This window comes from Phocoena sinus, chromosome 16 (assembly GCF_008692025.1).
Source record: "Phocoena sinus isolate mPhoSin1 chromosome 16, mPhoSin1.pri, whole genome shotgun sequence".
NCBI classification, from domain to species: domain Eukaryota; kingdom Metazoa; phylum Chordata; class Mammalia; order Artiodactyla; family Phocoenidae; genus Phocoena; species Phocoena sinus.
In genome coordinates this window covers 77,572,706-77,584,762 of record NC_045778.1, presented here as the reverse complement: position 1 = coordinate 77,584,762, position 12,057 = coordinate 77,572,706, and the positions used below count along the sequence as shown (strand labels likewise).

The 12,057-nt window shown below is 52.2% G+C and overlaps 2 protein-coding genes across 2 annotated transcripts in view; one reads left to right on the top strand and one right to left on the bottom strand.

Annotated features, from left to right (window-relative positions):
- Positions 1-8,982, bottom strand: part of LHPP (phospholysine phosphohistidine inorganic pyrophosphate phosphatase) — a 136,103-nt gene extending 127,121 nt beyond the window's left edge. The window contains exon 1 of the mRNA XM_032608227.1: positions 8,784-8,982. Coding sequence (XP_032464118.1) covers positions 8,784-8,908 — 125 coding nt within the window. The 5' untranslated portion in view covers positions 8,909-8,982. The remainder of the gene's footprint in view (positions 1-8,783) is intronic.
- LOC116741528 (60S ribosomal protein L8-like) lies at positions 5,706-6,478 on the top strand. The gene is given in 2 exon segments (XM_032608228.1): positions 5,706-5,775; positions 5,778-6,478. Coding segments are annotated over 2 exon segments (771 nt in total).
- Positions 8,983-12,057: the final 3,075 nt, after the last annotated feature.

The following is a 12,057-nucleotide window of genomic DNA, read 5'->3' as shown; positions in this document are numbered from 1 at the left end:
AAGAGCTGACACCTACCTTCCTTTAGGGGCAGCACCTACCCTGCTAAGGGTCTGGCCCCCACTCTCCTTCCTCCTGAGGTGGCTTTGAGCAAGCCCTATTCCTCCTCTATAAACAGGGCTGCATCCTGCCAGCCCCAGGGTGGCGGGAAGTCACCCTGCACAGCGCTACAGGCAGGGGCCGGGCAGGGCTTTGCCAGTACGGCTTCTCTGTATACCCTTGGGGGGCTGGGGGATCAGGACTCCACCTGTGGGCCCCATGAGTGACCCGTGCCATGCTCACCTCCTAATCAGCCAAGGCCTTCCTACCAGAGGCAGCATCTTTGGCATAAACCGTTAACTCTGCTCCAGAACCCCCAGCCTGGCTGCCCTTGATTTCCATAGGGTGGCTCCTGCCCAGCGAGGCTGAGATCAGAAACCCAGAAACAGCCCTTGTCGTGACAGTGGAGCCGTGGGTGGCTTCACAACAATGTCCCTCGGTTTCCCTCCACGCAAGTCAGGGTCACAGTTCTGTTACTGCTCTACCTGAGGGCGGTTGTGTCTCCTTTAAGTCTCAGAACAAAAATGGTATTTCACACATTACTCTGTAACTTTTTCACCGGCTATATGCAACATTCACCTCATATAAACTAATGTCAACACCAAACAGAGCTACCTCACGCTTTTTAACTGCTGGGGAATATTCCGCAGTCTGGATAAACCATAATTTATTCCCTTGTCCCCTCTTGATAGACACGCAGGTTGTTTCCAGCCACAAATATAAAATTATTCACATATGTACTGTTGAGCTGTCCACTGCCCCAGACTTTAGTACTGTTATTTTTTTTTAACATCTTTATTGGAGTATAATTGCTTTACAATGGTGTGTTAGTTTCTGCTTTATAACAAAGTCAATCAGCTGTACATATACATATATCCCCATATCTCTTTCCTCTTGCGTCTCCCTCCCTCCCACCCTCCCTGTCCCACCCCTCTAGGTGGTCACAAAGCACCGAGCTGATCACCCTGTGCTATACGGGGAGGGCGAAGGGTAAGCTGGGACAAAGTGAGAGAGTGGCATAGACATACATACACTGCCAAATGTAAAATAGATAGCTAGTGAGAAGCAGCCGCAGTGGTTAAGACTCCGCCTTCCACTGCAGGGGGCGCGGGTTTGATCCCTGGTGGAGATCCCGCCTGCCGTGGGGTGTGGCCAAAAAAAAATTAAAAAGACACTTTCATCATTTTCACGGACTGACCTCATAATCGGTATTACAGATTTGAACAGAGAAAATACACACCATTCAAACATTGCTCTTTTATTTGTTTTTAAAATTGGGGGGATTCTACCTCAGATTTCATTTAGGAGATAAATGCTCTGAGGCGACATAAGTTTGAGACCACTGGCTCGGGATCTGCGGGGAACTCCAGCCTCCAGTGACCTGTGAACCAACAGAACATGTTTTTTGAGCATCAGTGCTGCCCCAAGGAGTGGAGGGTCGTGGGGGGTGTGATGGGGAGACCATGGAACTGGACGAGAGCCAGCCAGGGGAGGGGCGGCTTCTTAAAATCCCCTGCGCTTTGGGGGAAACACAGAGGAAAATGCGTGGAAGGAGCTACAGGGTCCCCCTGGGGGGATGACGAGGATGGGGCTGGTGACGATTTGGACTTTTTACTTAGTACATTCCTGCGCTAGTGGGATGGTTTACAAGAAGGAAGCCACGTCTGCCTTGGGAAGCCTAAACTGTGGATGTTATGAAACCAGTAATCGGCCTGGGAAGAGAGCATCGTTCTCTCACCTGGCCCCCAACTCTGAAGTCAGCCTCGTTCACCTGCAGAGAGGAAACGGCAGCACAAGTGACAGGGCATTCTCAACAAACACACCTTGTCCAAGGTCCAGGGTGAGTCAGGAAAGCTGTTGTTGGCCTAAACGAACTCAAACAAACGGCCCGCCCCCTCTGATAGCCTTAAGAGCTCCCTCTGGCAGGTGCTGGGCCACACGGGGGATGGGACGAGGCAACGCAGGGAGGCTCCCAGCTCTCTCACAGTCCTGGTAGCTACTATTATTACCGCCACTCCTGGGCCCGATGGAGCCAGGGTGGCCGAGCATCAAGGAGGGCCTTGGTCCTAGGCCGCACTTCAGACAAGTTCCCGGGCCCTGTTCCTCTGGCTCTAAGACCTGCTGGGAGGGGCCTGGGTTTTCACAGGGTCCCGGGGCTCCTGGCGCACACTGGAGGGATGGGTCGCGGGTCCGTTAGTCCTGGGTGGGAATTGCTTTATGAGGCTGCCCTGGGCCGAGGCCCAGCCTGCTTCCTTCCGCCGGCCGCAAAAAGGCTGGGCCGCGGTGGGCCCAGCAGATGTGCTTTAGTGGCCCGAGACAGGATGCAGTAAATGCCCACCCGCCTTTCACATGCAGATGTCTCTGGGGCTCCCCTTTGTGCTGACCGGCCTGGGGGCCAGTCCCTGCAGCCCCCGCTGTGCCCAGCCCTGCCTCTGAATGGCTCCCCTCGGGGAGCCCAACTGCCCAAGAATGGACTCCAATAAAGGGCCTGATGGGGGGACCCAGGCCGGTTACAGATGTCCCATGACCACGCCCACCCACAAGTCCTAGCACAGTAAGAGGGCTCCACCTGGCCAGCACTGTGCCCAGCGGCTCCAGGAAGCCTGGACCTCCTGTTCTCCAATCTGGGACGTTCCTGGCCCAGATGACAGCTTCAGAGCCCAGCTCACACATCACGGGCTCCCCATCTCCCTGGCGGCTCAGTCTCTCTCCACCTGACACTAGCCTTTCCGGGTGCTGTTTACGCTGCTCTCCCCATACTGGACGGTCAGCTTCCCGAGAGTAGGGACTTCCATCTGCCGCACTCACTGCCCCTTGTCCCAATGCCTTACAGCGGTGTTTTTAGTATAAAAGAAGCGCTCGATAAATATTTGTTGGGCGAGTGGATGAATGAACAAGTGCATCTTTAATGAGAAGCAGTGTGCTACTGCGGGGAAACTGGGGCTTGGAGTCAGGAGGACCGGGGCAGGGCGGGGGACAGTGGGCAGGAAGGGAGGGAACCCTGGCCCAGCCACTTTCTCCACTTTGGCCACTTCCCAAATCTCTCTGAGCCTCTGTTCCGGCTTTGAAAAGGGCTGGTTTTGAAGGTAGCTTGATCATCAGTGACTGCTATTACGGTGGTCGGTATTGTTTTAAAAAGCAGAGCTAATACTCCCCATGTGCTCTGTGTCCCCAAACAGGTGGGAAACTTTCCAAAAACCTGAGGACACCTGTCACCACAGAAAGTCTAGGAAGAGAAGTGGTGAGTCACCCCCTCCGGGGTTCCCAGAACAGAAGGTGCTGTTTGGGAACCCACGGCAGCTGGGGAGATGCCATGGAGGCAAACGCCCCCCTGGGCCCCGGGACCCCCATCAAGCTGCCCCTCTGCAGCGCTGCTCTCACCCTGGGAACTTCCTCTGAGCTCCCTTGTGACTTCAAAGCCAGCCTTGCATATCAAGGAGGCCACAGAGTGGCTGCAAAAACTACACAAAGTGGTGGAAGCCTGGCGTTATTCACGTTGGCCAGCAGGGCCTGGCCCGGGAAAGGGCCGTGTCCCCAATTCTGACATCCCCAGGGAAACTCCAAAAGCAGGCGGATTTTACTGGGGGAAGTTGCCCACATACACTCACTGCCAGGAGGGTCTGGATCCTGGGCTCCGGGGGCCCCACAGGAGGGCATGGGCGGCTTCCTTGGGCCTGAGTGTGATCAGCTGGCCACTGGAGGCCGGGCCTGGGCGGAGGGGCCTAGCCTTTAAAGAGCCAGCACAAGAGCTGAAGAGAGAAAAGGGACGTGGGTGAGAGCCAGAGGCTGCCGCAGCGTGGAGGGCCCAGGCACTGCGGGTGCTGGGCTGCTAAGGGGCTGGTCAGTGAAAAGCCCCCGAAAGTCTGTATAACTGGAAGCAAGGGGGAGAAGTGGGCAGAGGGAGAGAAGGGGCCACAAGGGTCACTCGGGAAGGCCTGGTGGAGCAGGAAAATGCATGGGGACGTGGTCCTGTGGCATGGAGTCCCAGGGAGGGTTCAGAGGGGCCAGGCCTCATCCTCCAGGACGATCAACTCCCCTGATATAATGAGAACTACGTCCCCTCACTGGAAACAGTGACACACACTATGTGGAAGGCACTTCTCCCCTCCCTCAGCTACAAAACTGGCTGGGATGTATTTTAGGACTGTCAGTATATCCGGTTATTATACCGCTGCTAGATTTATACAGTGTAGTTGCTACCAAAGACACTCCAGCTAGATAAACCAGTTGAATTAAAGCAAATCAAGACAAACAACTCCTGGGGATCTGTTGGAAGATGCCAGCGCCAAACCCACAGAGGTTAAAGGACCAGGGATCACCCTCCTTCGAGTCACAGCCTGGAATCTGTGCAGGTGTTAGTTGGACAGTGTATCGGGGGGAGCATCACCCAGGGGAGACTGCTAGAAAGAAGCCCCTGACCTTTTCCAATGCCCGCTTCTCCCTCAAAGGACTCTAAGTCCAGCACAGCGGTTAGGAGTCGCGCAGACCTGGGTTCCCATGGTCCCTGGGCCATCCCAGCTGAGACCCTAGCAAGCCCTGAGCCTCAGTGGCTTCAGCTGATTGAGGGAGATAACCTCCTCCCACCCCGACGCTGTTAGGGGGACTACATGACATAAACAGGGACGCCCAGCATAGAGGAAGCACTCTCTGAGAGCAGCCAGCTTTGCTGGTGCTGGGAGACGCCTGGAGCCTCACTGGCCCAGGATGGGTGCACACCAGACCCACATTGCTGACTGGAAACAAGGGCTCACAATCAGCCCTACCTATTCCAAAGCCACTGCTGAATCCATTTTGTGCTCCTCAGCAGAAGGCAGACGGGGAGGGACCGAGGCTCTGTCCATATCCTTGACCTACTTTATTTCTCAGGTTTTTGAGGCAAAAATGACCCCGCTAAAATGCAAAGGACTTCGGAACTTCCCTGGTGGTTAAGAGTCTGCCTGCTAACGTAGGGAACACGGGTTCGAGCCCTGGTCCGGGAAGATCCCATATGCCGCAGAGCAACTAAGCCCGTGCCCCACAACTACTGAGCCTGCGCTCTAGAGCCCACAAGCCACAACTAATGAAGCCCATGCACCTACAGCCTGTGCTCTGCAACAAGAGAAGCCACGGCAATGAGAAGCCCGCGCACCACAAGGAAGAATAGCCCCCGCTCGCCGCAACTAGAGAAAGCCTGCATGCAATGAAGACCCAAAGCAGCCAAAAATAAAATTAATTAATTAACTTTTTAAAAAATTTAAGAATTAAAATGTAAATTAGTTTAAATAAATAAATAAAATGCAAAGGACTGACAAACCCACGTGTTGGTGAGGACACAGAGCCACGGGGACTCTCACATATACCACTTTGGGAAACGATTTGACAGCATCTTCTAGCAATGAACATATGCCTATCTTATGACCAGCAATTCCACTCCTAGGCCTGTACCCAGCAGAAATGCATCCATGCATTCACCAGACATGTTCTAGAATGTTCATGGCAGCATTATTCAAAATAACTGAAAACAGGAAACTACACCCCCTCAACAGAAGAACAGATGTGTACTTTAATATAAAGTTGTTTTTTTTTTAAGTGGCCCTGATTTAAAAAAAATTAAATGCACGTGTAACAGGAATTCCTATATTAACATGGGACGTGCTCTTTCGGCCGCACTCCTCAGCAGACTGCTGCCATGGGCCGCGGGATCTGTGGGCAGAGGAAGGGCACCAGCTCCACGTTCCGCGTGCACGTGAAGCACCGAAAGACGCCGCGTCTCTGCACACCATGGACTCTGCCAAGCAACACAGCTACATCAAGGGTATCGTGAAGGACACTATCCACGACCCGGGCTGCAGCGTGCCCCTTGCCAAGGTGGTCTTCCGGGATCCATACCGTTTTAAGAAGCGGACAGAGATGTTCATCACCACCGAGGGCATCCACACCAGCCAGTTCATGTACTGTGGCAAGCAGGCCCAGCTCAGCATCGGCAATGTGCTCCCGGTGGGTACCGTACCTGGGGGCACCATCGTGTGTTGTCTGGAGGAGAAGCCTGGTGACTGGGGCAAGCTGGCCAGAGCCTCTGGGAACTATGTGACTGTCATCTCCCACAACCCTGAGACAAAGAAGACCAGAGTGAAGCTGCCCTTGGGCTCCAAGAAGGTCATCTCCTCCACCAACAGAGCTGTGGTCGGTGTGGTGGCTAGAGGTGGCCACGCTGACAAACCCATTCTGAAGGCCAGCCGTGCCTACCACAAGTATAAGGCAAAGAGGAATTGCTGGCCACGTGTGCAGGGGGTGGCCATGAACCCTGCTGAGCATCCCTTTGGAGGTGGCAACCACCACCATATCGGCAAAGCCTCTACCATCCTCAGAGATGCCTCTGCTGGCCAGAAAGTGGGTCTCACTGCTGCCCACTGGACTGGGTGTCTCCGGGGAACCAAAACTGTGCAGGAGAAAAAGAATTAGGGCTGAGGGCTCAATAAAGTTTGTCTCTTTCACAAAAACAAACAAACAAACACGGGATGTGACGTTTAACTGTCATACTTATGGGGTGTATTGTGTGCCAAGCACTGTGTCAAGGGCCATCATGGCACCTGCCTGCACCCCTCTGCGCCCCTCTCCATCCCCTCAGGTGTTCCAGTCCAACACCGGAGCCATTCTTTATTTCATCTTCTCCCTGTTCCCCACAATATCCAATACATAGGCAGGTCCCATTGGTCCTACTCCCAAAACATCTAATTCACCCCCTTCTGTTCATCTCCATTGCCACCCCCTAGTCCACGCCCTATCATGTCTCCCTGGACCACACAAGAGTCTCCCAACTGGCTGTTCCCCTGTTTCCTCTGGAGCCCGGCCATCTGCCCCACTGCCAGCTCATTCTCCACTTTGCAGCCAGAGATCTTCTTAAAATATTTTGTTTTCTGGTGCAGTATTTTTTTCCAGCACTTTCTGAGACAAAATTGACAAAATATTTGAAATTTGATATCTTGAATGGGAAATACATCCACATGGTTCAAAACTTTAAAAAATGTTTATATACAAAGTTACCGAGGGAAGAGCCTTGCTCCCATCCCTACCCCCAACCACCTAGTTCTCCCCAATCACTTGCCTTCCAGCTCTTCACAGGTTGAAGCTCTTCCCTCTGGTTTCCTTATACAAACACACCAGCAGGAATACACACTTGCATTTCTGCCTTTTCCACCCAAAAGATGGCACAGTGCACATCCTGTCTTCACTGACAGCACGTCTACATGGCAGGCATGCTCTTTCTTTTTTATGCAGCATGGAATTCCACTGTGTAGAAGGATAGACTGTAATACTCCCCTAGCGATGGACAGTTGAGCTGTTTCCAGTCTTTCGCTATTTCTCAAGGCACTGCCATGAATGACCTCCCACCTATGCCATTTCTCATGTATGAGGCAGTACGCTGATAGATCATGCCAAATGCATCTTCCACAAGCAATATAAGACAGCGTCTGCTTCCACAAACTCTCACCAAGAGAATGCGTTCCCAAAGTTGTGGATTTTGGCCAATTTTCTCAAATTGATGAAAAAAGGCATCTCAGGATAGTTTTAATTTGCACTTCTCTTATTCGAGTAAGGCTGAGCATCTTTCCTATGCTTTTCCTTTGTGTTTCTATTTGTTTTCCTTTCCCATGAATTGTTTATATCCTTTGTGCGTCTTTCTATTGGGCTGTTGATTTGTTGCTGTTGTCGATTTCTAGATTTTGAGGCATAGCTACAAAGGTATTCTCCTACTCCAAGATTTCAAAGGGAATCTCTCCTGTTTTCATTTACTTATATGGTTTCACTTTCTACATTTAAATGTCTTGAAAACATAAATCAGATCACACGACACTCCTGCCTAAAATCTTCAGTGATTTCTCATTGCACCCAGTATGGAATCCAGACAGCTCTCTGTGACCCTCAGGTCCCTGCCTGCTGTAGCCTTGAGCACCCTCGCTAGTCCCCACTCTCTCTTCAGTTCCGTGAGTACATGCGATCTTCTGAGTTCTCCCGAGCTCTCCTCCGAGCTCTCCTCCGCCTCAGGCTTTGCAGCCACTGTTCCCTTCAGATGCAAGGCACTTCCTCCTCCACTTCACCCCATGCCCCCTCTTACCCTCTGGTTCTGCGATGCCAGTGGCAATTACAAAGCCCAGGGCCCAGTGGTGCCAACAGTGGTCCTGGTAGTGTCCTCTGTGCACAAGACTTGGTGGGCAAGACGCCCTCCTACCGTCTAAGCAGACAGTCAAGGCAGTCCAACTGAATTACAATGCCAGCCACGTATGTAATTTAAAGTTTTCTGGTAACCACATTAACAAAGGTTAAAAGAAGGTGGAATTAACTTAATATATTTTATTTAAGCTAACATATTCAAATTACTATCGTTTCAATATGTAACCAATATAAAACAATATAATGAACTTCATACATTTTTTCTCACTAAGTCTTCGAAATCCAGTGTGGGTTGTACACTTACACCACATCTAAATTCAGACTTGCCACATTCCAAGCGCTCAAAGGCAAGGAATGGGGCTGCGCTGCTGGACAGGGGCGCAACTCTAACCAGCAGTGTCCCGGTGCTCATCCAGGGACGCCGTTTTGCCTGTCACACCCGGCGGCTGCAGCGCGATCCTCCCGGGACCAGCCCTCCGCTCGCCGGGCGGGGCGGGGCCAGAGCAGCAGCCCCGCCCCGCCCCCCGGTAGCGGCCCACAGGACCCGGCTGAGCACAGCGCCGGGCGCTCCAGGCGGCCTGCGCGGCCCACTCACCTCGCCAGCGCCTCCACAGAGCCTACGATCGGCGCGCCGCCGCCCTCACCGCCGTCGTACAGCACGCCTGAGATGTCGAGCAGCACCCCGCGCACGCCGGCCAGCCGCTCGCCCCACGCAGCCATTGCGTCCCGCCGGCGCCTCGGCCCCCGCGTCCCAACCGGCTGCTGGAAGCTGCGGCCGCGCTCGCCGCGCAGGGTTGCCTGGGAAGTGTAGTCCCGCGGGCGGGGCGGGGCAGAGCAGAGCTGGGCCGGGGCAGAGCTGGGCCGGTGGGGCGTGGCCGGGCGCAAACCCGGCAAGACGGGCGCTGCTTCCCGACTCCCGAGTCACGCGCTCCCAAAATGGGAGCCTTTTCACCTGGAGATCAGTGGATAAAGGGTCAACCTCCCTAAAATTGGAGCAAGGCAGATTGGGACGAGGAGGCAACCGGAAAAGTAACAAAAATTAAAGAGAACAGGCAAGACCTTCATTGGTGTTTTCCTGTGGCCCGATGACACTCGTAACAGCAATGGAGATAGTTGGGCCCACAGACTGGACGATGCTGCGCGCCTGAGAAGCAATGATAAGGTAACGAATCTCTAAAGACATGTCTGAAGTGTAAGCTATGATGCCAGAACAAGGTGGAAGAAAAATAAATGTTCAGGGACCGGAATTGTTCAAGAAGTGACAAGATGGCTACTGACAGAAATATTATGCCATGAAAAAAGGAAGACTAGGTTACAACATGAAAAACGCTCACGATATAACATTGTGTGAAAAAGCAGAGGGACTTCCCTAGCTGTCCGGTGGTTAAGACTCGGCTTCCAATGCAGGGGGCGTGGGTTCCATCCCTCGTTGAGGAACTAAGATCCCACACGCGGAGTGGTGCAGCCAAAAAAAAAAAAAAGCAGAATGCAAAATTGTATGTAGACCTCTGCCTACAAAAATAAGGCATAGGAATGGCTGAGAAGAAAATGGGAATATTTCAACGTGTTAGCCCAGTGAGATTTTGGATGAATTTTTACATTCTATTTAATGTTACATCATTTTTGTAATAAATAAAAGTTGGTAGAAAAGGGGAAGAGTTTCCTTAACTGCCCTTCTGACCCTTTCAAGTGTTTAAACTGAAACTTCAAAAAATTTGACTTCTGGGACTTCCCTGGTGGCACAGGGGTTAAGAATCCGCCTGCCAAAGCAGGGGACACGGGTTCAAGCCCTGGTCCCGGAAGATCCCACATGCGCGGAGCAACTAAGCCCATGCGCCACAACTACTGAGGCTGCGTTCTAGAGCCCGCGAGCCACAGCTACTGAGCCCATGTGCCACAACTACCGAAGCCTGTGCACCTAGAGCCCATGCTCCGCAATAAGAGAAGCCACCACAATGAGATGCCCGTGCACTGCAATGAAGAGTAGCCCCGCTCGCCGCAACTAGAGAAAGCCTGCGCACAGCAACAAAGACCCCATGCAGCCAAAAATAAATAAATTTATTTTTTTAAAAATTGACTTCTCTTGGGCTTCCCTGGTGGCGCAGTGGTTGGGAGTCCACCTGCCGATGCAGGGGACACGGGTTCGTGCCCTGGTCTGGGAGGATCCCACGTGCCGCGGAGCGGCTGGGCCCGTGAGCCATGGCCGCTGAGCCTGCGCGACCGGAGCCTGTGCTCTGCAGCGGGAGAGGCCACAACAGTGAGAGGCCCGCGTAAAAAAAAAAAAAATTGACTTCTCTTAGCCTGACTTAACTTTAAGTTTTCAAAAAAAGACCATATTAGGGTGGCCATTTTGTTTCAGGCTCTTGATTCACAGATGGGATGAAGAATTCATCAGAATATTAGAACTTTAACCCAGTTCAATGAATCGTGCGTGTCATGTTGATAAGTTTACTAGGAAAACTGTGTACTCCGCTGATTTTACAGGAGAAATATAAAATATAGTTCCTGCCCTTTGGGGATTTACAATCTGGTTAAGGGAGAAATGAATATGAGACCTCATATTAATCATGGTTCTTGGGCTTCCGTGGTAGCGCAGTGGTTAAGAATCTGCCTGCCAATGCAGGGGTCATGGGTTCAAGCCCTGGTCTGGGAAGATCCCACATGCTGTGGAGCAACTAAGCCCATGTGCCGCAGCTACTGAGCCTGCGCTCTACAGCCTGTGAGCCACAACTACTGAGCCAGTGTGCCACAACTACTGAAGCCCGCGCGCCTAGAGCCTGAGCTCCGCAACAAGAGAAGCCACCGCAATGAGAAGCCAAAGCACCACAATGAAGAGTAGCCCCTGCTCGCTGCAACTAGAGAAAGCCCACACACAGCAAAAAAGGCCCAATGCAGCCAAAAGTAAATAAATAAAATTTTTAAAAAATCGTGGTTCTTAGTTGCAGACAATAGAAACGTCTCCAGCTAGAGGGGTATGTTTATACAAGGCATCAAGGAGCTTACAGATTTCCAGGGGGACTGGGTAACCAAGCTCAAGTACCACACAGCAAAGAGCCGTGCAGCTCTGAGAAATGCCCAATTTCATTGTTCCACTGAGACCACTCCCCATCACTTGGCTCTTAAGATGACAGGGACCTGATACTACTGCCCCGAAAGAACCAAATCCACCTACCATACCTTCAGAGAATTCTCCCTCTCCACCTATGGTCACCAACTCACTTTCACCATGTCTGGCTTGCTGGAACCTAGTGCAACCTGCAAGGGAGTCTGGGAAATGCAGTGTTTGCATTCCAGATTCTGTGGTACGGGAACTGAGTGAGTCAGTCTGGCTAATCTACCACGACCATAGTGAGCCATACATCACCCATGTATAGAACTTCAACGCTGTGGGCTCAGTGGGTCCCAGGGTCCAAAAAGGTTTAAAGTGTGATCTTTGCCTTTGAGTCAAGACTGGGCAGAGAACAAGATGTACACGTTTAAGATTACTGATCAAACGTGTGCAGAGTGCCAGTGAGTGACAGACAAAGCCAAGACGATGGACTCTGTGGGCTGTGGAGGGCAGCTGTGGTTTCTGAGCAGAGGGGCAGCCTGAAATGGACCTTGAAGCATGGCTGGGTTTTAGCTTCATGCCAAAGAGGAAGAGGAGAAAGGGCACTTCTGCCTGTGGTGGTGAGTCCACGCGTAGTTCTCCCTCTCCCATTAGCTGGGCATGACCTTGGGCAAATCACTTTCTATATCTAAGATTATGGAGACAGAATAATGGCTCCTTGAAGATGCCCACGTCCTACTTCCCAGGACCTGTGAGTGTGTTACCTCACATGGCAAAGGGGACTTTGCAGGTGTGATTAAGCTAAAGATCTGGAAATGGG